Raw genomic sequence first — 27,515 nt, 5'->3', positions numbered from 1 at the left:
ATACTTATGTAACTTATATGGGAAAATACCTGTTACACCTAGTGTGCAGTGCAAAAATGCCTGACATTTAAGTGTAAAAACAATGTTTTCCACTGTTCATTAGTACAGGATATACCAATAGTTCATATATTATAAAGACTGCCCAGAGTTAACTTTTGGACTATGTAACAGTGCCATTAACAGCCTCGGAGATGTTACTAAATACGGAAACTGAAGGGGAGGCTCCTTGGGGAGGGAGGTGGGTCAGGTTGGAAAATCCCGCCTCAAAACGGGAGTCGAGAACTCTTGGGGGAAATTAATTCACTTTCTTTTGCATCTGACCTAACCAGAAGAAAGAATCTCCTACTGGAATTTTTTTTTTTTTTTCCCCACCAGAGACAAAAGTTTTCCTTGAGCATTATTCTGTGTTTTGCCCTCAGCAATTGCTGGAGCTGCTGCAGAGCATGAGTTCCCCGTGTGCCCCGGTGAGACGGGTCGGGCTCTTCGGGGGCACTCATGGCAATGAATTATCGGGGGTGCTCCTGGTCAGGCACTGGCAGCAGGATGGAGCCGAGATCCAGAGACCAGGAGTGGAAGTGAAACCATTCCTCACCAACCCCAGGGCTGTGGAGAGGTGCACGAGGTACATTGACTGTGATCTCAACCGGGTTTTTGACCCCGAGAGTCTTGGGTAAGAGCAGTTGTGCTTTCTCTTGTTTTACTTCCTCCTTTTTAAAGTTTAATACTTCCCAGATTAAAATGTTAAACACAAGTTCCCCTACTACTTTAACAGTGCAGTCCCAGAACTGAAATTACTGACCTTTAACCCAAAAAAAGAACAAACTGCATGAGTGTTAACATATTCATTTCTACTGCTGGTAAAATCAGTCTCAAACCAACACATTATCCTAAACAGCATTTTAAATTAGTATTAGATGAGCTGCATTTGTGTGAATTGGAGTACCGCTGTTCTGAGTCAGAGAGTCATTATTTCTCATGTCTTGTGCAATTCAGTTTGGGAGCTCTTCTGAATACAATTAGACTTCCAAGAAATAATAGATAAAAGCAACTTAAACAGACATCTGAGTATATGACAGAATGGCACAGAAATCAGGGTGGTGTGTTTAATTCCAGTTATGTACAGGAAAAGGTGAAAACTTGAAATTAGAAAAACTTCAAGTTAGAAATAATCTATTCTAAGGCAAAAGGATAGCCAAAAATCTCAATAATTTAACTGACTCCTTATTTTAGAAGAAATACTGTGTATAACTTTTGTAAAATAGTAACTGTTCTTAAATTTTTAATAGGATTTGATGTTTCTGTGCTTTTGAGACATCTGTTCCAGAGGAGTACTTTGCTATGTAAACATTCTTGGTATAGTTGCTAACCAGGTAATTCCGTTTTGGAAAATTTTTAATGGTAAAGGTGAATATCACAGAAAGAAATACTTACTGTGTATATTTTGCAAGCACAGTTACTCTTACCCTACACATCTTTCCATCTGGCTTTTCATCTTAGAATTTTGTTGTTGATTATTATATCTAAGATAAGCAGATGTTAACACAGAAGCATTGAGGCCATTCTTTTAATTGTTTACTTTGGAAAAACATACCAAAAAAAGAGTGGTTTTGTTTGATTTCAGCTGCTTCGAACACAGAACACTTGAAAAAACACCATATTAAGACACCTGCAGGTTGTCTTCATATTTTAACCACTATTTCTCAGTAAATGCTGTGAAGTTGCCTGGTCCTATTACAGCACTACTGAGTGTTTGGAGTACCTTCCCCTGGTCCCTTAAGTGTAGAACCTTCAAGATTACAAATTATTTTACAAAATCAGAAAAAGGAGAGTGAAATCCTGATACTACTGAAAGTAATGGTGGAAGTCCCATTGGCTTCAATAAAAAGTATTAATTAACAGTCTTATGTGACGAAATGTTGAATTTTAAGGGCAGAACTAAAGAATACAAAGGTGAATTATGCAATATACAGAGTCTCCTGAAATTGCAAGCACTAAAACTTTGGAGGAGCAAATTTGAGGCAGCAAAATCTTCACTGAGCCTTAAGAATCTAAAGGAATAAACTGTAAAGGTCTGACCAGATCATGAGAAGACAAGAAATAAAACAAGTTAAAAAGACCTTGAGGGTGATGTCCCAAGGCAAAACATCATGAACTGATGTCTGAATATGGTCTACAATAGGAGGTGGATCCAGTCTTGGAAGTGCTCTGAGTTGTTGCTAAATTTTTTGTTAGTTTTATGCATAGGGGAAAATTTTGGGGTGTAAGGAGAAATAAGTAGTTTCCAGCCAAATTTTGATTAATTTTAATACCCTTCTGCACAAGACACATAATAATAAGACAATTCTAAGACAATCTTAGCTGCTTTCATCAACAAATTCAGCCAATTTTAAGTTTGGTAATTAAACAGGTGATTTCAACTCCAGTCAATTTTGGAATCAAAGTAAAAAGAAAAGGCTAATACATATTTTGTTGATTGTAAAGCCATGGAATGAGCTTACTAATTTCTTTGTGCTGATATTAACAGCAGGCCAGTGGTGGAAGATATTCCATATGAAGTGAGGAGGGCTCAGGAAATCAATCATATATTTGGTCCCAAAGGTAGTGATGATGCCTATGACCTTATTTTTGACCTTCACAACACCACTTCTAACATGGGTGGTACCATTATTCTTGAAAACTCCAGGGATGACTTTACAATTCAAATGGTTCATTATATCAAGGTAAAACTAATTTAAATGAACTATTAAAATAGATTATTAGTTGTAATGTTGTATTACTATATATTATTTTGTAGTTTCTTTAAATATACTATTTTTTATTATGCAAAACCGTTTAAAATATTTCATTACTCATAGGATGATTTTTTTTTAATCAGAGGCAATTATTAATTTAATTATAATATCAGGTAATTCAGATTTAAATTTATCATATCTTCATGTATTAAAATGAGCATTATTAAAGACTGATGGGCAAAGAGGAATACTTAGAATAACAACTATGAAAATTAATGCAGTTTAATCTGCTTTCACACTGATCTGTCAGGAACTTGGGGTCACACAGGCTAAATAGTTAGACATTAATTTCATTAAATAAAGATCTGCAAAAAAATAATGGAAGTAGGTAATGACAAATGTTCCCTTATCAGTGATGTGTCCTTAGTAGCTGTTTGATTCTGCTGTTCCTGAAGCTGATAAGTTTTGGTAGAGTGAGGTTTGCAGAAGTGCTGGCTTAAGCATAATTTGGTTGAATTCTGGTGACCTGGACAGTGACTGATGGAATCCAGGTTGGGCCAATGGTGTGGAATTCTAATTTTTTTTTTTCCTTAGAAACAAGGTCTTTTTTAACATTTTTTTTCTTATTACATGTATTCTGTTAATATCCCTATAAAAGATCTAGAAAGCTTATGACTAAAATTATATGAAGAGTAATGGTGGGCAGTAATCAAGAAAGAAGCCTCAAGTAGCAAAAATGTCAATAAGGAAGATTAAAATAAGGCTTAATTCACAATCTGTGTCCCCATAAAAGAACTGGAGTCTAACCCCAAATAAATAGTTGAAATCTGCTTTATGGCATTTCAGTTCTCAGTTTTGGAACCGTGCTGAGGAGGTTTTTTTTCTCTGCTGGCAGTTCAAGACTAGAACTGTGCTCAGTTCTGGTTCAGCGGAGCTGCCTGGCATCAGCTAATGGAACAGACACCAACAAACACAGCTTTGTGCATTTTCTAAAGATGTCCTACTTCCTTGAGGGCCCTGAAATAAAGGCAACATATTGAAGACATTGTGTAAATCACTTCTGCATCAGTAATCTTTTGTGGCACAACATTTTAAACCATTTGCATAACAAAGGTGTTTTTAAACCATCTCCACAGAACGCTTTGGCTCCAGAACCTTGTCCTGTTCTGCTGATTGAACATCCCAGCCTGAAATATGCAACAACTCGATCTGTGGCAAAACATCCTGTTGGTAAATATCAAATCTAAAGGCTCTTCCAACCCACCATCAATGATTTTAAAATATGGCTGTTTTCAGATGTGTTCACTGACTTCTGTAGAGTGCTCTGATCACCAGAAGCTGTTTGATAATATATTTACCAAAACAAATGTATATAATTATCCATTCTTCTGAAGAGTTCTGATTTACACAATCAGAGTTCTAGCTTACAAAATACAGAAGCCAGATGGAAATCCTTAAACTCAATTAACCCACTTTTTGCAGAAAATATTTATAAGAAGGACTTACTTACCTTAAAAAGCCACATGATTCTGTGCCTTACTATCCCTCTTAAACATTAAATACTGATGTATCAGACGTATTTTTGCTGTGCAGTGTAAGCATGTGATGTGTGACGGTGACACTAAGTGACATTAATAATCTCCCTCATCTCCAAACAGGTGTTGAGGTGGGGCCCCAGCCACAAGGTGTTGCTAGAGGTGATGTTTTGGACAAAATGAGGAAGATTGTCAAACATGGCCTTGATTTTGTGCAACTTTTTAATGAAGGTAATAAGAAATTATAGCTTCCTGTGTCATGTTAGTGGACTATTTCATGAGAATATTTTTAAAAATTGGTTGGTCTATAACCTTCTACAGTTAAACAGGTAAAAGGTGGGGGAGAATTGTTCTCTAAAACCAAAGTCAGACCTATGCAATACCTAAAACACGCTCTGGCAAAATAAATGTTTTTAATTATTTCAGAGTATATTTTTGTCAGGTTTGTTGGGGTTTTTTTTAAGTAGAAGGAAAATAATGCAGTTATGCACGTCAGAATTTCCATTATTGTGCTGGAATAGTAAAGATTAAATACCACTGATACCACTCTGTGCTGCAACACTAGCAAACAGACCTTTCATTGATTTCCTCGTCTACAAAATAGATATTTTTAACTGAAAAGTAACATTTCAGTGGCAAATTTAGACCAGGACTTCATATGCCCAAATACATGACTGGACCATCTTTCTGCAACTTGGCTTTGAGGGGACAACCTGATGATTTGAGCCATTCTACAGAGAATAAATAATGCAATGTTCTTTTTAACAGGCAGTTTTTCATCTTGACATTAAATTACATTTATTCTTTCTAGGAAAGGAATTTCCACCATGCACCATCGAGGTGTTTAAAATAATGGAGAAAGTAGATTATCCCAGGAATAAGAATGGTGAAATTACTGCTATAATTCATCCTAAACTACAGGTAAATTCTAGAAGAGTTTCCATTTGTGACATTTTTTACTTATTCCTGTGTTGCTTCTGCTACATTGTTGTATATTTTAGTAATAAATATTTAAAATGCCAATACTGCCAATGGGTTTTATTGAATACTTTAGACCTCCCCTAGGATTAGGTTCTCTCACTGAGGTCATACATTCATTATTTCAGGAACTGTCTTGGGAATCACTGAATCTAAAATCACTACAAAGAAAAAGACAATAGGATAGCTTATATTTTAGAATATAAACCTAACTTTTAATTCTAAAATGAGTGTGTTTTCAATCAATTATGAGCATCTGCAGTTTCCTTCTAGTTCACTAGACCAGTGAATTCTGAAAATGAGGGCCAGACACACAAAATTATGTATTAAGATTAAAAGGAATTATTTTAAAAGCATTTGCCATAAACTGCAGAAATTAGCATAATTAGCATTAACTCAGGAATCACATAAAATACACAAAAACTTGAAAGTAAATGTATTCTATTTATTTTCTTTCCCTAAGGATCAAGACTGGCAGCCACTAAAGAATGGTGATCCTCTATTTTTGACTCTTGGTGGAGAAATAATTCCATATCAGGGGAACTGTACAGTCTATCCAACATTTATTAATGAAGCTGCATATTATGAAAAGAACCAAGCTTTTGTAAAAACAGAGAAAATCAAACTCACTGCAAAACACCTCAGGTCATCAGTCTCAGACCAGAGCACTTCTTAAGAGCTTATTACAGATTTTTCATAGAAAAAGTGGGTTTCTTTGTGAAGTCCAGGGTCATTCAGAAGTAACTCATGGGATAAATAAATGCAGAATCTAATTTTAAATTGTAATTTAATTAACCTTGCTGAGCACTTTGAGACCTATTGTCATAATGCTGATTATGACTCTATTGTTTTAATAGACTCCTAGAGATGCAAAGAATTTATAAATATTTTTATGGAATTTTTATGAAGAAGCTCCATCCACAGTACTACATTGTACATAAAAATTACAGCTTTTCTACTTCAAAACCCCAAACCTCAATAACCAACACTTTTTACAATGGGCTGATCCTTGAAATTAATTCCTCAGGTAAACACAGAAAATGTGAGTCAAAGGAAAACCTGGGCAGAGAGAAACAGGGGGAGGGTGTGTATAATAAATGATATTATCTGCATACGTGACTGACCCCCACTGTGCTGAAGTGAAAGCCTTGGGGTTTGTCTTGTTTTTGTAAGTAGAAAGATAAAAACAAGCTAGAACCAGGATTTCAGAGAAATACAGTCTAAAATGTCTTATATTTCAGTGTATTTCACAATTAATTCAAGCTGTTTCTGATCTAAGTCAAGATTTAGGCAGTTACTCTGGTTTTGATGAAGAGCAGTGCACGAACCATACCTGAGCATTTCAGAATGGAAATTAGGAAGAATCCCATATGGGGAGACTTGTTCTGTGTCTGTAGAGATAAAGTCTGTCATAATATCTTAAAAAGAGGAAAAAATGGGGGTTTAATTAGTTTTCTAAAGTTGTTTTTAATGTATTTGACAATTTGGTGATAAACATTAAGAATTTTGCATAAGGATACATTAATTATTTACTGAAAGATTAATTGTCCAGATAACTCCCATATTCTACCTTTGAAAAGTGATGTTGTCTTTATTTACTACTAAATTTAAAGTATTTTTTCTTCGCCTTTGTTTAACCCCTATGGCAATAAAATAAAAACACAAGGCAGAATGTTTATTGAATGACAAGTTTTATTTCCTTAATTTAAATAAACATGGTATAAAAAGCACAGAATGACCTGCTCTAGTCATTATTCAGTGTCCTTGGTAAGAGCCTGGAGACAGCAGATGGTTCATGTGAGGTGGCCGAGCTCTGTGGCCACACAAGGAGGGTATATCTTCAGTGAGAGCTTCTAGAAACCACCCCCAGCTTGCTCCTGGGTTCATCCACACCATTTTGTACCTGGACAGTGGCACAGCACATTCTTTTAGGGTTTTTTGTGCCTTCTCTGTTTCACAGCTCAGAGTGGCCTCAGCACAGCGCAGAGATCTCCGTGTTTCCAGTGACCAGAGCCTCATGGCTCAGCCTGGTTCCTGAGTATGTGTGAAGAGGTATTTTTTCCCTTTGTACAAAAACTGGCACTGAAAGAATCCAAACAGACCTTGTGCAGTCCTTCCTTGGCAGCTTCGGTGCAAAATTAACCAGCAAAGATTAAAGATTCCAAGACCGCCGGAATTTTTCTTCTCATCCTCACAATCTCCTACTGAGAAAGCCAAACAGTGCTCAGGTGTTACGTGGTCTGTGGGTACACAAATGTCCTTCCCCTCAAATTCCTGTGCCCTGCCAGAATACAACTTCAGTTTCCTTTGGATCCCATCCATCCAGGCCATGGCTGGAAACTCAGGACACAGCATCTGTAGGAGGCTGGTTGGGCAGCAGGACCCACGTTCACCATCCCTGTAAATATCTTTGCATTATCCTTCCCACTGGAGGGTTCCCTCACGCTCTCTTCTGTCTTAAGAAAGTCTTTTGGATCATTTTGCCCACAGCTGCAAAATCCAATGCAATTCTTATTATCATTCAAACACAGAACTGAGTTCCCCTGAGTCTTACCTAAAATAGCACCTTTAAAACAGGCACCACATGAATAATTCTGATGAAAAGCCATGACACTGGAGACACATGTTGATTGAAATTTAAAAGTACACAGAACAAATGTTTCTCCTTATATATACACACACATAAAATAGAAAACTAAAAATATAATTCATAGTACTTGGTCATCACAGGCAGTGAAATAAGAGCTACAGAAATGCATTACAGAGTCCTCTGAATGAAAAATAAAGTCTGGAATTGCATTGCATTGAACTCATTTTGTTCATTTGGGGAAGAAATACTGACTACTTATTTTCCTGAAGTGGTTGAATGCAAAAATTAATTCAGAAGAACTTCTAGTGTGGTAACTTTTTATGTAGGAAGATGCAACAGCATGGAAAAGCCAAGGAGGAAATGTAAAGATGATGTGACTGGAGCAAATGTCCTCCATCAGGAATTATATTTCTGCCCTGTTTTTCTATGGGAAGGCACAGACACACAGCAATAAATAAACAGCAGTAAACTCCACGTTATACCCTGGGGATTGCACAGAGGAAAACAGATCAGGCAAAGCTCCTGGGACATGAGGAGGCTTTTTCCAACTTGTGGAACCAAGCCTCCAGTAACACTGACAGTCAACGCAAAAAGCTGCAAATGTGCCCAGAACATTGTTATTTCAAAATAACCTACTTCATTTAGTCGTCTTCAGAACTGAAATGCTTTGCTTTTCTCCATGACAAGAACCTTTTTTTTTTCTTAGTGTACAAAATGAGTTTCTCATGAGTAAGAGAGTCCAAAAATCAGCAGATTGGGATCATGATGACCTTAATTTTCCACAAAAGGAAGAAATATCTCACATTTGACCTTTTTTATCCAGTTAAACATCTCGAGCCAAGTTTGAGGAGCGTCAGGCAAACTTGGACAGCAACAGTTTGAGAGGCTCAGAACTGACCCAGTGAAATAGTCCCATTTATTTCAGCTCAGCTGCTCTGCTACATGGGTTCAAGCCATCAGACTGTGTCACTGAAAGTTTGTGTTCCAGCTGGTTACAGCTGTCCAAAACAGCCACAAAGCTTTCAGCATCCACTGCTGATGCTTTTAACCTTCAGAAGAGCCACATGTCAAGCACAGCACAACTAGACAGAAGTTTCAGGCAAATCATCCATTTCTTCAAACGTATTCAGGGTGTTTTTGCTATTAGTTCTTGAATTATCTTGAATTTTGCTTGGATCTGCAAAAAAATGCATTGTAAACAAAACAGGATATGGTAGAAACTGTATAGGCAAGATTGGAGTTCGGCACTTCTTTTTGTTGTTAAAAAGATGTATTTATTTAAACAGCAAGCTCTCAGTTTGCTACCATATCTTCTACAGACATTTTTCATCCCAGAGGGAGCTCATTTCTCCAGGACACTCCTGCCCTGGCAGCAGATGGATGTCTCTGATTTCCTGGCCAACACTTATGTCATCCAATATATATATTACAAAACTTGTTTGTAACCAGCCCTCTCTCCAAGTCTTTAAAAGTAATTAAACACCACTGCCATATTAACCATTAGTTTCTCTAGCAATAATGTGTGGTTTAATAGAAGAGTTTATATTTTTAAAGGTATAAAACTGTATAAAAAAGCATTTCTAAGAAGAAGAGATTGTACAAATAAGGTGTCAAAATTCCACAGTACCTGTTGGCCCTGGATCTTCATTAATAAATGAAACATGGGTTTTCCACTCGGTCCATTTCACTTCATTAATCCTGTTTACATTGTACATAAATTGTGTTATCACCATGCATTATCCCCCAGCTACATCATTGATCTTCCCCCTTTATTCCTTCCTGGGATTGTGACATTTTACCACCTGCTTTGTTGGGACTAAAAGCCTGAATGTCTTTTGCAGTGTTAGGCACTATATGAACATGAGAATAATACTAAGACAACTTCATAATTTCACACATTGGTAGTACAATCTTGAAATATTTAAATATTTTTCATTAAACAGCACAGTTCTTTAATATGGTAATCATCAATTACCAATCAACTTAACTATGATTGCTTTAAAGCTGACATTCAAAGGAGATTATGATAAAGTGACATTTACTGCAAGCAGATTTGATGCTTCTACAGTAAAAACACAGGAAGATGAAAATCTGCTTTCTTACCGAAAAATTGTCTACATAAAAATTTATACATTTTCCCTATTTAAACAATTGGTTACAACTGAAAAAGGAACCAAATCATATTTTTGTACATATAGCATAATTTGTAGAGATAATAGAAATATTTTAAAGAGGGTTTTAAGGAGAAATAAACTTGAAGCAACATAGAGAGAGCAGAATTAATAGCACATGATTCTATTTTGCTTTACCTTAAACACACCCTGGTGTCATTTTCAGCCACTTTACACCGTTCTCCCAGCTGGAATTTTTTCCTCAGACATTTTGGTAAGAATTTTTCAAATTCCAAAATAGTCCTGGCTCTCTATTGACAGTAAACAGTTACATGAGTATGGTTGGCCATGCTCTGATTTCACAGCATGCAGTTTATGACAGGTCAAACCTCCACCCACAGCCAACACCAACAACAGCAAATAACACATCACTGATGATTTGTGCAAATAGGGATTCACAGATTCCTGGAAAAATAGTGGAACACATCATGCTGTGACATATCCAGGGGAATGAAAGTCATGAAGGTGTGTGACAGTGCATGGGTTGGAAATCCAAGCCATGATATCACCTTCAGGATTGTTAATTCCAAAGTTACCACAATTCTCTAATACTGCAATTACTTATTCACTCCCAAACACAAATGGAGATTATTGTTAACACCCAACCTGTTCTGTCAGTGTGAGGATTTCAGCCCAAGCACCTGCACTCCACCAAGCAAACTCCCAAACAAACCTGGAGTTTCCAGATGTGCTCGCTCTCCTTAGAAATATCCTCCACTGTTTCTCCCATTAATGCAATCAGCATGTTCAAGAGAAGAACAAAAGTCAACACAACGAAAGTTATGAGGAGCAGGAGAAACAGAACGGGGTACTTGGAGTTCTGCTGGATCTCCAGGTCACCCAGTCCTAGGGTGAGCTTGAAAAGATCCATCAGGACAGGTCCCAGGCTGCTGTTGGAATGGCATTCCCCACCGTCCTGGCACGTCTCAATCAGTGCAGCAAGAGCTGGGAAGAAAGCACAAGGAAATTTCAGTCACACTCATTATTAAGGAATACAGAGCATTTCATCCCAAAGAACTCAAAATGCTTAAGAGAGCCAGAGCTGCCCAGCCACAACACACAGCCAGATGACAGCTCCAGGAAGCAGAAAGAGCCCACATCCAAATGAAATTCCAGGGATTTGAGACCGAGTCAAATCCCTCATCTGTTCACATCTAAACTTAACATCCAGAAGAAACCCCAACATGAGCTCTCATCATGAAAACAGGGTTCTTATTCATAATATTGCTAAAATTTTTACTCACACAGAGCATCAGTGCTTTTCTCCAGTAATATTTACCTACACCAAATCCCAGCAAAAACACGATATAGACAACCAAAAACTTTATCACATCTTGCAGGATGACCTAAAAATGGAATGAAACAGTGGACAGAAATTAAAATTCAGAACTAGTTTTGTGCTTATGAATTCTACAGGGATACAGGGGAGGCACACACTAAAGAATCAGGCTGCTTCCATTGAGCAAACAAACCCAAAGGTCTGATTTTTTATCTCAAGCCTGGTGTGTTCTTCTGAGAGTGACTAATTCTGTACAATACAGACATTACAGATTCTGATGCAATTAAATTGCAGAACTACATTACCTGGAAAAAACACAAGCCACTCACCTATTTAATGCAATAAAATGGCAATATGAAGATATAAACTAGTTCCTGCTATTGAAATTATATAGTGTGTTCTGCTGAAATAATAGGTAAAAACTGGAAAAAAAACATTTCAAAATTAAGTATAAATTACATATAATTGCTGAATAGACTTGATTTGGATTGTGGAACAATGGAGTATCATTGTAAAACAAAGGAAAACAAAGGAAAAACTTGCCTTTTGAATCATCACACTGTAAATGCCCATGGACTGGAAACCTCTGGTGAAATAGAGCATATTGGCCCAGCCAAGGGCCATTGCCAAAACAAGACACACCAGGTGTTCTTTGTAGGAAAACAAGTACAAAAAGACAGAGAAGATCACAAGCAAAGCTTGTATAAAACTGTTAAAAAACAAACATATATGTAAAAGAGAAATTACTAGCACAAAACCAACAACAGAATGGAAAAATACGAAAACAAGATTTCTTTGCTCTTTATGCTTCATTTGTTATTTCTTGCTGCTTTTTATTCTCCCCATGAAATTACCATTATAGTTTAAAGATAAAATAGGTCAGTGCAAGTGGTATATTAACATATAAGGATTAAATTTATTAAAGCTTAATTTAGGTAAACTATTCTCCCCAAAACAGCTAGTTAATGCAGATTTTGCTGGCAGAGACATTAAAAATCTGTCTTTATTATAATAATATCTTAGAATATTATAATATCTTAGAAGCTATTTAATTGCAGCTTTAGCTTAATGAATTGATAAAATAATTACAGATTTTCCACAAACAGGGAAGACACTGGCAGGTGGGAAAAATCCACTCCATGCCCATCAACCCTGGTATTGTTACCAACAGAGCAACCAATAGTTTGTGTTACAGAAAAGCTGCAGGTAAACTTCCATCCATCCCTCTAAAACTGATAATTTCAAGGAAAAAGTGAATATCTGCTACAGGAGCACATTCTCTGTGACCATGAGATAGGGAAGGATTTTATATATAGTATAAAATATACATATATACATGTCAAACTCACAATGCAAAGTGGAACCAGGCGTCAGAGAGAATTGACTGCAGGTCTGAGGGCCTGAGCAGGAAGATGGCTACACTCTGTGCAGGCAGATACATAAATTACAGGCATGGTGGAAGAGAAAACAGGCCTCAAAATCTACTTTTCAAAATAGTTTAACTGGTGTTCAAAACTAATCCATCTACTGATAACACATGGTAACTTCTAGAATTAATTTTTTTTTTGGGCTGTAAATTCAAAGGTTAAAATTCTGTTGTCTCTGGCATAGTTTCAGTTACTGTTTTTAATTACTTACATTAATTGCCATTACTTACTTACATTTGCCATTACTTACAGTATATGGCAAAATTATACCGTGGGATTTCTTTTCATTACCAGTTGCAATTCAATTGTCCTTAAAGCCAATAATTTGACAATATTGATATCGATCTCTGCACTGAGAATTTGAAAGGAAAATACCCTCATGTTTGTGTCACAGTTGTATTCAAATATATAAAACCAGGCTCATTCTGAATAAGTGATTGTACCAAAGATTTAAAAATGACATATATCACAGATACTCCACGTGTATTGCCAATATCATCATCAGTGTATTCATAAATTTAGAGAAGTTCTTTATGTATTTTGTTATGTATTTGTTATGAAAAGGTCTTACCTCTTTTATGGTTAAAAATAGTGCTCCTAACATAACCATCACCTGTCCTGACAACTGCAGCCACCCCACCCCACGGGTCAGAGCGAGTGGGTAAGGAGGAGCCTGCAAGACAAATCCAGAATGAAAATCTCAGTTCCATCCCTGAAGGGTAAAAGGCAAAGCACCAGAAACCCTCACACCCTGGGCTCACAATTTCTTCCCTTCCAGTGAGAATTTTCTTCTTATTTACACAATCAGCCCCCTAAAAGAAGTGTTTGAAATATCAGAAGTTTCCTTCTTAAAGGAAAAACAAAATACCCTCTCCACACTTTCAGAAATTTAACAGTCTTTGTATCATGTATTTGTATTTTAGGTCACTTCCACAAAATGCAAATGTGATGCTCCCACCCTGATGTAGGAGAACCTGGTCTCTCTACACCCAGATATTCAAATATTTGGTTTTATTTCAGCATTTTAAATACAATTCAGGAAATACTCATGCATTTTAAGTCAGTAAAATTTGGTGAGATTCAGCTGCTGTACTCACTACATTTTCATTAGGCCTGTGGTAGGAAACCAATGTTAATGTTACATTGTACAGGAAATAAAAACAGCAGGACATGAAAAACATGTGCCGTGCAAACTTCTTCCATTTCATCCTCAGCAGTGAATTCAGAGGCTCCAAAGTCAGCATTTCGTGACGATTCTGAGGAGAAAGAAAGACGATTTTTTAAAAATTAAGTATTTCAACTTGCTGCCTGTAAGGAAATTGAATTTCAGGCATGAATTTTGTGTATTTCATTCCATTCCATCCTTGCTGCTCTGGAAACACCTCTGTGCTCAGGGATGTGTCAGACCCACCCTGAGAACGGACAAAGGGACAACTCCCCCTCCTGCTGGGATAAGCTGCCGTTCTCAGCCTGGTGAATCATGACTGAGCTAAAACTGTCCTGTGAACTTCTGGTCCTGCTTCCTTTGGAAGTTTTGTGGCTGGATTTGAATTCAGCAAATGCAAAATTCTGGATTTGAAAAGCAAACACTCCTAAACACCTAAAATACAAACCTGTTAAGTAAAGTTTATTTGGTCTGACCAGCTCGGCCATATTTATGTTCCTCTAGAAGGCAGATTAAGGCTTCAAATGCAGGAAAAGACACCCCCAAAATACCTCACCTGTGTTTCAGGAGCTGAATATGCATATTTGCTTACAGTTGACAATGTCCAGAGGTATAAAATTTATCTTGCTCCTGATACAAAAACTGAGAACCAAAAATTACTGTTTACTTTTAGAAGTAACTCAGTTGGTTGCCTAGGCTGACACATCTGAAATGGGTGTGCTGCTAGAAAAAAATACATATTTTATTTAAAAATAGGTAACTTACACCAATATTTGTATTATAGACAATGATTTCCAGCACTGAGTTGTCAGCAGTGGTGTCCAGTTCTGTCAGATCATACAGAGAAGACTGAACAGGACCATAGGCCCAGTCTGTGAATTTTCGTGACAGGCTCCTGTTGGGTTTCTCTCTGATCTCTCTGCTCAGGATGTACTTCAGAATCTAAAACATGAACAGCATCATTTGTCAGCAGCTGTGTTGTTCATGGGAAAGGAGACAGCACATGACCATACTTGCCCAAACTCCCACCTTTTACCTGTTATGTACAGTTGTGCAATTTAATGTATTTGTAATTGTGTTACTCAGTGAGGGGTGCTGGAGATAGAATACCTCTAAGAAATAAGTACAGCATTTTTAATGCCTTCAGATTTTCTCTCAGATATTTTTCTAAAGCATGAAAGCACAATTTTCCATATGCTCATTTTTGCCTTCCTTTAACTTAATTACTTTCTAAATCATCCCACTGTCAGTTCTTTATGCTGCAGTTGATTTATCAAAACCAAATTCTACAGCAGCACAGCAGAGCAGTTCTAGTGAGCTCTCTGGAATTGTCTGGTGATGAATGCAGAATTTCTGTACAACAGAAGGCTGGTTCTAAACAGCTTGTGTAGTTTGTAGAGGGGGGGAGTTACAGAGAAACCTTGAAGCATAAAAACAACATTGCAGTGGAAATATTTGTTTGTGTTTTGAACCAAATTAGCTCACCAAATACTGATACAAAACAGCATAACCAGCCTGGAAAGAGATGTGTCAGAGCACCAGTTTCTCTTAGATGCTACTGAAATCACACCCACCTCTAATTTCCCAGTTTTTGCAGCTAATTGCAGTGGTGTCAAACCCTCCTTATTTTTGGTTGTTTCCAGATTTCTGTCTTTACTTTTCAGCAGAATCATATCATACATTCTGATCACAAAGTCATTCTGGGTTTTGGAGTCCTCTGCCACAGTAACTAATGCATGGAGGATATTGTTTCCTCTGGAATCCTGAGAGGAAATATTGGTCCTGGCATTGTCCATCAACAGTTCAATTATGTCAGGCTGGTTGGTACATGCAGCTAAAGCCAGTGCAGTTTCACCTACAGGATCATAAAATGCAACAAGTGGTCATGTTTTATTTCAGGCATTCAAATCAGAAGAGAAAATATTGTGTTAAGCATACTAATATATGAAAGCACATTTACATATTGATTGTACTGGATTGAGCTCGTTTTATAAAACTTTGGGCATTCCTTCTTAACTTTTCCAGAAATATCTCAATTCCACTTACCAAAATAAAAGCCTTCATGCTTGTGTTTGGGATTAAAGAAAATACCCTGGGCACGGGCATTGACATCAGCTCCTTTTTCAATGAGGCTCTGGGTGATTTCATACTGTCTCCTCTCAATGGCAATATTCAGAGCTGTCTGGCCTGAAAAAACAGACACAGGAACTTAGGGCTGAGTCTCTCAAGCACACTCTGAAACATTAATGATGTTTCACAATGGATGGCACCAGGGATAATGAACAGAAGTTGGTTTAAGGGATTTAAACCATCATTATTTTATGGATGGCATGTTGAACCATATACCTGAAACTGCTATCAGATGGCAATACCTTTATATGCATCTTCTGTGTATGCTGCATTAATAAATCTCTCCAAAATGCCATTTTCCTCTGCAAAGCACAGGAGCATGTTCACCATCTCGTTTGTGTTCTGGTTGATGTTCAGCAGAGCTTTCATCAGACAAGTTTTGCCGGTGTCTGAAGCTGTGAATTTTTTCATCAGGTAATCTACAAGAGTGAATTCTGAGATCAGATCACTGTTACTCATTAAACTTCTGTTCATTAGGGGTGAAATCCGAGGGATACAGAAGAATGTAAACTATTTGCCAAGCCATGACTCCATTCTGCTCACTTTATATTTGAGCACCAAGGCAACCAATGCCCTTGGTTTTCCTGTTGGGCGTCCCAGTGCCGTAACTCCCAAACTCACAGGGAAATAAAGACACTTCCCAGGTTTAGACTGCACCTGAGCCACCAGAAGAGCTGGCAACCCCCCCCCAGGTTTGTGCCCAGCTCACCTGGCACGGGCAGGTTGGTGCAGGCGCTCGATCGCTCCTTCAGCTCTGCCAGCAGCCGCTGCAGCTCCTCCACGTTCCCCTCGGACACTGCCCGGAACAGGTTCCTCTTCAGCTTCTTCCTGGCACTTGTCAGCTCAGGGCCTTGGGATGTGTTAGCACTGAATTGTGAGAAACCATCATGAAATCGCTGGTTACTTTATCCTGGTTTATTTTATTTTATTAATGAGAGGAAAACCAAATACAATTACTCGCCCCAGACCACACGAACTTGCCCCACTTCCATGGGTATCTCAGAACATTTCTCACATTGCTTATTTGCAAGTAAGTGGGCTATTGAGAGGGGGTTTATAATAAAACACCACATTTTTCAAGTATTTTGTGTTTTTTCCAGTTTATCCATTCTTCTAGGAAAAAAGCTGCTCTCCAGCTGCACCTTCTCTCTCACAGCAGAAGAGAGTTTAACCTCACATCTTACACCACTTTCTGATCATCCTTTATTCTGGAAAAAGGAAGAATTTCATATTTCCCCCGAGCAGAAATAGTCCATGCCTAATTGTGGTGTGTAGGTCCTGTGTTGCCATTATGATAAAACACACATTATATATAAAGGATCCTCACACTAAGTATGAGATTTGAGAGATTAGAGTTGTTTATTTCAACATTTAATTATTGAAGAATCAGAAAGGCATGCACGCACATGACCTTTTTTCCTAAAACACTGCAGGAAAAATAGGTAATATCTACCCTACCACAGAATTAATCAGCTGAAAATGTGCTGAGAAATATTTGTGTCTCCACTCACCCACAACTCTCAACATTGGGGCTGTATTCAGTGGCATCATCCTGAAGAGACTGTGGGGAATCCATGTCTTCCCCATTTCCAGATGCACTGCAGAGAACAGAAAAGCACATGTGCCAAGATGCTAGCAGGTATTCTGGCAGATTGCATGAAGAAACAGTCAATGGCAGGACAGAGTATCTACACTGGAGCTTAAATTAGTCCAGTTTGACATTGGCCTTTTAATTCTGTCATTTTATCTCCCACAGGAACTTTAAAGTGAGTGATAAAAATGAAGAGTCTCGCAGGATTTTATTATATTTTTTAAAAGACCACATTAGGAAAGCAATCTGCTTTGTGTTTTATTATATTATTTCACTACAGATCCTGAAACTGTGGGAACTTTTTTCTTTTTTTTAAATGATCACTGCTTTTTTATGCATCATCCTCAATGCTTGAAGCTGACATCCTTCCTTTTCACGTGCTTACTTTGTCATCTGGCACAAAACAAGTGTTAAATCAGTGGCAGTAAGTGGGTTGCAAGCCCACAATGAAAGTGATTTACCTAAAGATTGACTACACAGAACACTGTAGGCAACTCAGGAGTGTTTTGTGGCTGACTTGAAAGAAATTGAGGACTGGGCCCTAAATAGATATTTAGATGATACATTTAAAGGATTTTCAATTGCATTGATATTTTGTAATTGCTGTACATAATTTCCACACAGTCCTAAAAGTAGATCTGACTTAGAAAAATTAGAATAAATGAGATTTTTATTTGTACTTTTGTTTTCTCTAAGGCTCAGATTGGGTGAACTAACTCAGGTTAATAATTTAGGCAACCAGAGCTATTAAATATTGATCAAACAGATATATGGACAGCAATGCAAGGGTTCAGCACTGCTCTGCAGGTATTCCTTTCCCTTTGAAATAAACCTGGGAGCTCTGAGTCCATTCTTACTCCATCTGCCACTTGTCTGCAGAAAGCTGAGTAATGTGGTGACAAAGCACATGTGCAGGTCACTTCCTGAGCAAGGGGGAAATTTGGACACCTCTCCTCTGAAACCAAAATCAGCCTGTCAGCTCATTCCTAAAAGCTGACCAGACATCCTCAGACACAAAAACCTTTGGCCACTCTGGGTCTATGCCAGATTTGTTACATATTTCCCTTACTGGTAATTATCAGCTGTTAGCACCCCACACATTTTTTTTAAATTAAGCGTATTCTTCCCAGTCATAATTTTTCTCTATTCATTCAGCATAAATGGCTGCTTTGAATATTTCAGATTCAGCATTTCCACATTTGATTGTTAATGAGCAATAGAGGGAAGACATCAGCAGCCAGCTGGGAAGAGGGGTTGCTAAATTAAGCTGTGGCCTTCACACAGCAGAAAACACTCAAATGAGAGCATGGAGTTTGTTCTAATGCATCATTAATAAGAGGCTAAGATTAAAAAAAAATACCTATTTTAAATTTATTCCAATCTGAGGCCTGATTTATTCCATGCAATGGACAGCAGTAGATAAAACCAAAGATAAATCTCCAGTCAAGTTCTGTCTTTGAAGTGACCAAAAACTATGAAAAGTCATGTGAAATCCTGGCACTGAGGCCCAAGGAGAATTGAGGGGAAGCTGCTGGGAAACAAATAGATATATTTGCAGCAGGACCATTGCTTGTGCATCTGTAACTTACCACGGGCGGATATTTGAATCCATCGGTTTGGAAAACACGGGGGGAGAGGTGTTATTGGGAGTTGCACTGCTTTCAAAGCCATCAATCTCCAGAAAAAAGTGGGAACTGTTGAAGACAGTGCAGTTAAAAAATATCAGTGATAAAAGGCAAGCCCAAATGTAAACCAAGAAAAGAACTACCAAGGGCAAGCTTGACAATTAATCTCTCCTGGCATTAAACCTGACTGAGCTGGAGCAGAGGCTTATCTGCTTTCCCCTGAGGGGATCCCAACCTCCAGCCTGTGCCCAGCTCTTCCAAGCAGGCAGATGGGCAAAATTCCCAAGGTATTTTTAGAGCACATGGCATCAGATCCCGACATGTGTAAGCAGCAGTCTCTAAACCAGCCTTGCACCCAGCTCCTGTCCCTGCCCAGCCACACGTGCGTCCTGCACACACAAACGCTTTTTGCTTTTAATCCCAGTCCCTGCTTCTCCAGCCAGGAGCCATCAGGATGGATCATTTCAAGCCCATCAGCAGTGATAATGATGAAATCAGAAAGTTTGAAAGGTCACATGTTCAGTGACATCAGGCATTTCCACCAGCCAGGCCTGAATGTGTCCTCTGCCTGCATGACATTTAACTTTACTTTCCCTAAAAATAATTATATAAATATTTATAGTGAAAAGAAATAAAATTTGAAACAACACAGAAAAGGTAATAGGAAAGATTTCACCTTTTAAAAGCCTGCAGAGTTGAGAGGCAAAAATCAATGGCTTGGTTTTACTGGATCTCAGTAAAACATTGCTACAGCTCACCGCAGGCAGAGGAGTTTCAGTGGTGCAAGCAGCAACTCCCACAGGGGCTGTTGTTCAGAAACCATCTTACATTTCTAAAATGTTGCAGTAGTCACCTGGAAAACCTTTCCAATTCACCTAATATTTATGGTTTTGTCCACAGGGCGTTTTTTTTCTAACTGCATCTTCCCCCAAAAAATCTTGTTGAAGTAAAGTACAGGTACTGCTGCTAAAATGCAGTGTTTCATTACTGAACAACCTGCTGATATTTGCTAAAAACAGCATTATCCAGTTCATCTCGTTTTCCAAAGGCTTGGTGGTCGAGGTGTTAACTCTGGCACCCAACAGCTGGAAAGGGAACCCTGCTTTGGGGGCTGACAGACCTCACCTCTCCTGGCTTGTGGGGATGTCATGGGGGGAAGAAACACCCCAAAAGCCACCGTGCAAAGCAGGGTGCCATCAAATAGCCAGGTGCTGACGTGGCCGAGTGCTCTGCCCACAGACATCAGCAGCCTCTGACAGCCTCCTCCCCGCCTGCCCCTCGGATTTCCTGTGCTTAATTACAGATTGTCAGTCCACCCAAATTCCAGGACCTTCAAGCAGGGAATGCCGCTTCAAGAAAGCGAATATTCCCAACACACGCTGAGAGTGAGAAACGCCACCCTGGGAGTGCAGCAGCTGCTGGTGGGGTGGTTGGAGGCAGAGTTTTGAAGGAAGAGGATAAAGCAGCATTGGAACATATAATTAATAGAATGTGTTAAAGCCCTGCATTAAAATCCACGTGATGTCGGTGCTGTGTGTTACAGGAATGCTGCCAGCCACACCCTCAGCTCTGCGTTGAGAGGTGGGAAAAACCCCAAGGTTACTGTTCCTGAGGCCACAATGAATGTGAGATAGGAGTTAAGTAATTGAGGGCTTGGCTTTGGCAATGTTCTTGTAACTACACGGTCTGCCATGGAATCGCCCCTTTTTGAAGTGCTGGGTGTATCACGAGCTGTTCAGACACTTTGTCTCCCTCATATGCCACTAAAGAGCTTATCTTTTTGAATTTAATGGCAAAAAGATAAATTGGACCACCCAAGCAGTGGATCTCAAATAACTAATGGCACAATTCCTGTGAAAAGTGATTCCTCTGATTATTGAGAATTATAAATGTCAGAACAGCCACAATTGGCCAGGCCTTCAGAGTTTCAGAAATTGCTGTAATAACCAATAATTATCCAGAATGAAAAGTTTATGAATGAAAATTCATCCTCACTCCACAGTAACTTAGTTGACTTCATAGTATCAGGCAGGAATTACAGCTTTTATTTCCCCATTCATATTAAATACAAACCCTCAATCCCTTTATTAATACTCTAATATAAATTATGAATGAAAGTGAATCTTTTATAAAACAGCAAAGAAGTCTCATTCATCAGAATAATGAAAAATAGAGTGAATTTAGGTTTCTGTTTGTGGTAGGATTTTCCAAACCTCCTGCTCTCCCAGCCCTCTGGCTCTCCACAATCTGTCACATTTCCATGTCAGGCTGAGTTTGAAATGCTCCCTTTTTTCAGGCCAGCAACTCTTACATAAAACCTGGTGTGTTCCTCCGTGTGATCTCTTACAAAAAGATCACTTTATGTATGAAGCATTAACCATCATTAGATCAGATTCTTGTGAGGTTATACAGAACAAAGATGTTGGTGGTATTTCAGTGCAAAGATCTCCTAAAGGAGATAAAGCAGGGAGTTTTAGTGGTTTAGACTGAGCTGGAGCCTACCTTTTCTTGGTGGGAGTGCCTTCAGTCACCTTTTTCTCTTGCTGGTTTGCAGGGGGAATTCCAGGTGGGTTTGTTTTCTTGCCCATTAGTGGAAGAATTTCGTTGTTATCTTTAATCATGTTTCTGCAGTAGAGAGATGTCAATTACTTGACTCCTGCTCCTTTGAAGAAAGTGTAGTGACCAAATTGCCTGTTTACAGCCTCTTCACGTATAAACACACAAATATTGATTCTTTTTTCCCCAGAGTTTTTCGTTTTTCATTTTTCAATTGTTAAGCACACGCCCCCACCATTTCATGCATCAAATGTGGAAGGTTATACACATGACTCATTAAATTTCAGTCTATGGCAAGTGCCATTAAAAGTGGTACCAGGAGAACCATAAATTCAAGCCTGTGCCTAAATTAAACTGAAAGGAGCCTGTCAGTCACAGCGACAGTGTGTGTTATTTCGAGAAACATAAAGAGCACGATGACTTTTATAAGTAGCCCTAAAGTTGTGCACATTTACAGTTAATCTGAGCAGTCTGCTCTTGTCCAAGATAACTTCAGAAAAGTGGCAAATTCCAGGAAGATCTGTGCAACAGAAAACAGATGAAGGAAGGTTCCAGATGTGAAGAGAACAAAGAAAAATCCCTGAAGGTTCTCACTGCATTGGAACAGCAGAAGCAGCAGACTCTGAATACGATGCCCAGGCTGAGCTCAGCTAAACCATCACATGGATAACATCCAGGGCTTGTATCCTGGTGATGTCCTAACATTTCTTCAGGAAAAAAGAAAAAACCCATGATTCTACTGGATGGAAATGACCACCAGCACATGCCACAAAAGGATCTTGATGCATGTTACCTGCCTAGGAACACCCTGAATTCTGTCAGTAATAATGAATAACCATCTCCCTGTTTCTCAATCTAATACTCAAGGGCATCATTTTAAATCACCCAGGATAATTTGAAGGCAAGAAGGTGAATTCAGGATACATTAAAATTCACTGAAGGTAAACCCAGTAAGATTTATGAGGTCAGGGATTCATTCCCAAGGAAATCAGGGGAGTGCCCTCCATACTCAAGGACAAATGGTAAAAATAATTTGCCTGCAAAGTTTGAACAAAATGAACTACACATTTTCTCCCCTCCTACTCCACTTTCCTCAATGTGACAAATGTACACAGAAACTTTCTGCTCCTGTCACAGTGCTGTCAGTGTGCCTTAGCACCAGGATTCCTTCATTATGGGAGTATCAAGATACAGAAAGCAGATTGGGAAGAGTGTTTGAAAAGACATGACACCTGGTATGAGAGAGGAGCCAGGAATATCAAATACACTGGTATTTGAGTGAAAGTCTATTAATGCATAAACAACAAATGTTTAATTATGGCAATTTTCAATCCCAAGCAGAGAGAACTGAGAACTTACAGGGTCCAAACACTCCTAAGTGCAGCTGTAATCTCTTGGCACTCTATGGAATAGGAACTTGAAACATTGGAAAGGACTCCTTACCTTGTGAAGGCTGGCTGAAGAAACAGGCATGAAAATAAATTTTTATTGTGTTTTCCACCATTGGCAGGTGTGTTCACCCTAGGAAACATTCCTAGTTTGGATGAATTCCCTAAGAATTCATATCACAGCTTTCATAGAAATAATTTATAAAGGGAAAATATTTTTACTTGCATATGAAGTACACCACAGCTTTTAGTAAATGCAGAGAAGAGCTGAACTTGGAGTTGCCACGATGGAGGTGGGAAGAGGGGGTTTGTCTGTGCCACTGGAAATGGCACTCACGTAGTCCCCAGACACATGTTGTGTCAGTGAATACACTGATAAACATTTAGTCTAAACACAGCTAAAACAAATGACTGTTGTCTTGCTTAGTTCATAAATAATTCTGCTATTTGCTTCTTACCAAGTACTTAAAGAATACAAAGCAGTGTGTAGCCAAAAACATTTCCCATCCTGAGGAAGATGCAAATGGGATACTTGGCATAAATCAAATATAAGGGGACCGTGGTGGTGATGGACATTAAATAGATACACAAAAGAAGTGACTTTAAAGGAAGAGAATAGTTGGGAACGGACTAAAATGTCCAAAAGTCAACAAAAGGAGTTGCCAAGTTGAGAAGGGCACAGCTGGGAAGGGTGTGAACCCAGAGGGGTGGGAGAGTGGAATGAAGAGCTGGAGAAATAAAGATGAAATAAATTTCTAAGGCACACAGGGAAGAGCCTCTCGTTTGTGAGTGATGCTGGAGCTGCTCAGAGATGGCAACACCTTCCTGCAAGGGCAGCAGCTCAAAGCCCCATTTGCAGTTGGTTTTCACCACAGAGATTTTAGCAGTGACTCAAGAACAGGCTGCACCTCTGAGGAGAGGTGGGAAATTATCAAAGATAGCACTGACGTTGTGTTGGATGATGAAGGACTGCTGAACCATCAGTGATGTAAGGAAGCAATTTGGGAAGGAAAAAGAGAACAGATTTCCTTAAGTATAGAGGCACTACGCTTTCAAAAGCAGAGATGTGACTGTATCCCAGCCAAAAAGTCTATTTAAAATGAGATCTGAGTCTGCCCAAGTAAATAACTGCAGGCACCACAGCAGAAGTACCTTGTTACAGTGCTGAGGTAGCGTCTGTTTCATTTTTAATCACAATTAATTGTGTGCTGAGATGAAAACTAAGCTGGGCTTTCATCAGCAGCTTCCAGTGCACTATCATTTTCTGTAATCTATGACAGATAGAGAAAAACAGTGCAGCAGCCTGAAAAGTGTCAGATCTAAGTAGTGTAGCTTGTGTAACCTGATACAGAGTCTTGTCTTTGGCTGTAACTATTTTCTACTCCCATTATCTCGTTAATTGTCACTTACAGGCCACCAGAGAAGTGGCTTATTTAAAGTGGGCAGCAAGACAAAACCCCTGCATTGATTTACAGTATTAAGAATTACTTTGAAGGGGATCTGAGGACACCGAGGGCTTGGTATCTGACCTCCAGCGTGCTGGGGGTAAGAAAAGGGAATTTATCTGTAATGGTGAATGGAATTCTGCCGTTCCTACACATTATCACAGACTCACCTTCTGCTTATCTGAGAACAAGAAAAATCACATGTATCTGTATCTTTATATCTCAGTAACAGTTTATATGATATGGCTAAAGAGAGAATCCTACAAATCAGAAGAAACACTCAGCTGTGATGTTGTGGCACAAAGGTCTCCTCTTCCCTGGGGGCAGAGGATGAGAAGTGACTGCCAAGAGCTGTTTCATTCACAGGGGCCTCACAACAGACCATGACACTTTCCATCACCTACGACCTAATTCTTACTGGCCCATAAAAAATAAACCCCCTCCCTGAGGGCAAAGCTGATAAAACTTCATTCTGACTTTTCTGCATTATTTATGAGTCCTATCAGCAGAAAGTTACACTTGGTAGGAAGAGCTTCATCTTCCTGTGAGATATTTAAACTTTCGAGGGGCATTCATAAACATCAGGTGCCATCAAAAATGTTCTTGGTGAGAAATTTTTACTTTCCCATGAAGGTTTTTCCTAACAGAAATTTTTTAAAAACTCTGAAAAGCAATGTTTTTCCCTGAGGAAAAATGCTTTGAGATTATTTACCTGCCTACTTCTGAATTAAATAAAAAGAAGACCTTTCCTGAGTTGAAATAACTTATTCTACTAGTCTAGGGATTTGGCTTTCAGTGGTCACTACAGTAGCTGAAACTTTCAGTGGAAGATGAATATTTTAGGTTGGACTCAATCTCAAAGGTCTTTTCCAACCTAGTTGATTCTGTAAAGTTTAACTTGTATGATATTACGTTTTGGATCCCCTTGGCACAGGAATTAGGAAGTGCAACAGTGTTCCAGGCTGACAAATACAAATTAAATGAGGCCTATCCTTCCTCACTCCTGAATGCCCAGGAATCAGCGTGGCCCAGCTCAGGAGAGTGATTTACAGAGTAGAAAAACAGAAAGAAGCACAACAGAAACACATTCTCTCTGTGAAGGATGGGTTTCATCTTTGTCTCTGGAAGATTTCCCTCTCTCCAGAAGCATCACACCCCAAACACCCCCAGAGCTCCCGGAGCACTCACCCTGCTCACGACACCTCCATGTCAGCATGGATGGATCTGGGCGGCGAAGATCAAAGCAGGGCCCCACTGACAACATCCAAAACTCATCTGCCAAAGGAGTAAAACCACATTCAGGCTCCAGACTATCCTAAAAACACAAAACCATCCTGCTCCAGGCATCCGGTGTGCTCAGCTGGGAAGCAGAGCCAGGGAAGCGCCGAGGAACCGCGGCCGTACGGGGTTTGCTCCATCTGAAATTAGGGAGCAGGGAGAAACTGGCCAGACAACAACTCTTGACTTCAGAGCTGCCAAAGTGGGATGACACACACACAATAATTACATGCTGGAGTGTTACTAAAGCTGAGTTGCTCACAGGTGTCTTCATGGCAGCACTGGAGTATCTCAAGCGATCACTGCTCTGCAGTTGACACGCTGTTTGCAAAGGAAAATGGTTATGCACCTGCATTTGGGTTGTAAATGACACCCTTTATGTCACACTCCGTTTATTATACAGCATGGACCTACTCAGAAGGCAGAAAGCAGAAACGAGGACATGATCTAAGTGCTCCAACAAGCAAAAAGTTTTGCTGTTACTTTGAAAAATTACAAACTGCGTTAGAAAATCTTATTCTTTCACAGTGCTGTCAGTGACAACGTGGCAGGTGTGTTTAAATTTTCCCCTGCCTGTAAGAGTTTGAATGAATATGTCCCCACAGGGGCTGTGGGAACACAACCAGTTGGGTTTCACATCTTTGTGTCACTCTGTGCTGCACCAGTGACAGGGAATGGCTTTTCTACTTTTCTACTTTGGAGCTGTTGAGCAATGGTGAATGCAGAGGGACAAACCAGAGGAGTGACCAAAAGTTCCTCTGCTCTTTTTATAGTCTTTGCATTATCACCAGAAATAGGACGTGAAAAACTCGTATGTCTTTGCAGTCAGACCTGCAAGGTGTATTTACAGCTGCTGGTCTTGACTTAATCATCAGATGGGAGTTCAAGGGGAACTATGCAGGCAGCAAACCAGGAATCTTTTCTCAGACAAGGGGGGAAAAAAAGAGTCAAGTTTGGGCGGGTTGTTTTGGTAGGAACTAGACTAAAAATTTGGAGGTAAAACCAAAATATCTTCAGATACCACAGCCTAGATCTAGACATTTTAATCCAAAGATTATGGCATTAAAATGCATCTACAAACTTAAGGTAAGCTCCTCCTGTTCATAAAGTATCTTTAAAAACAGGTCTGCTGGGTATTACATTTGCCTCAGATCTTGTGTGAAATGCCAGGAGCACTGCACAGTTCCTGGTAGTGAATCAGCTCCCCAGGAGCTGCGTGGGGAAAGGGGCTGTGCCTGGGCTGGTTGGATTTGGCACTGGGGATCCCTTTGGTTGGAGGTGCTGAGCACACATCCAGCTCTGCCTGACACAAATTCATTCTCTATTCCAAACCCTGTGCCAGGAAATGTTGTTCACATCTTGTGCCTAAGCTGAAATGTGACAACCCAGAGTCAGCTGCTTTGATGGTCTTTTACCTGCTGGTGTAAGAACCTGGAATAAGGACTGGATCCTGCCATTCCCTCCTTCCTGGGAGAGCACCAGCTTGGTTCTCAACACAAACAGAGAGGAACTGTTTAACTGAAGTCACTCTGAGGATGGAAACAGGCAAAGCCACATGAAATCTGGGTGAAGGTGCATTTGAGGACTCGCTTTACCTCTGATCAACCACAGTAATAGAAATCCTT

At 39.2% G+C, this 27,515-nt stretch overlaps 2 protein-coding genes across 3 annotated transcripts; one reads left to right on the top strand and one right to left on the bottom strand.

The window, feature by feature from the left end:
* Nucleotides 1-271: 271 nt before the first annotated feature.
* ASPA (aspartoacylase) lies at nucleotides 272-6,975 on the top strand. The gene is made up of 6 exons (XM_010402377.3): nucleotides 272-670; nucleotides 2,525-2,720; nucleotides 3,869-3,962; nucleotides 4,391-4,498; nucleotides 5,079-5,188; nucleotides 5,709-6,975. Exons 1-6 carry the CDS (start codon nucleotides 444-446, stop codon nucleotides 5,919-5,921), a joined length of 948 nt encoding a protein of 315 aa, XP_010400679.1. The 5' UTR covers nucleotides 272-443; the 3' UTR covers nucleotides 5,922-6,975.
* On the bottom strand, nucleotides 6,918-26,065 carry TRPV3 (transient receptor potential cation channel subfamily V member 3). 2 transcript variants are annotated; one of them, XM_010402378.4, is made up of 18 exons: nucleotides 25,801-26,065; nucleotides 21,726-21,848; nucleotides 19,188-19,292; nucleotides 17,519-17,605; nucleotides 16,717-16,874; nucleotides 16,250-16,426; nucleotides 15,924-16,064; nucleotides 15,452-15,732; nucleotides 14,643-14,819; nucleotides 13,810-13,968; nucleotides 13,284-13,385; nucleotides 12,635-12,708; nucleotides 11,829-11,994; nucleotides 11,286-11,352; nucleotides 10,680-10,951; nucleotides 10,145-10,257; nucleotides 9,463-9,533; nucleotides 6,918-9,012 (listed from the first exon to the last, which is right to left on the bottom strand). In XM_010402378.4, exons 2-18 carry the CDS (start codon nucleotides 21,842-21,844, stop codon nucleotides 8,918-8,920), a joined length of 2,364 nt encoding a protein of 787 aa, XP_010400680.3. In that variant the 5' UTR covers nucleotides 21,845-21,848; nucleotides 25,801-26,065; the 3' UTR covers nucleotides 6,918-8,917. The 2 variants fall into 2 exon arrangements, with proteins under 2 accessions (XP_010400680.3, XP_019143225.3); XM_019287680.3 differs by having other exon boundaries at nucleotides 6,918-7,735.
* Nucleotides 26,066-27,515: the final 1,450 nt, after the last annotated feature.

The sequence above is a fragment of the Corvus cornix genome, chromosome 19 (assembly GCF_000738735.6).
Source record: "Corvus cornix cornix isolate S_Up_H32 chromosome 19, ASM73873v5, whole genome shotgun sequence".
NCBI lineage: Eukaryota > Metazoa > Chordata > Aves > Passeriformes > Corvidae > Corvus > Corvus cornix.
The sequence above is the reverse complement of the archived record's forward strand: the minus strand, read 5'-3'. Positions and strand labels throughout refer to the sequence as shown.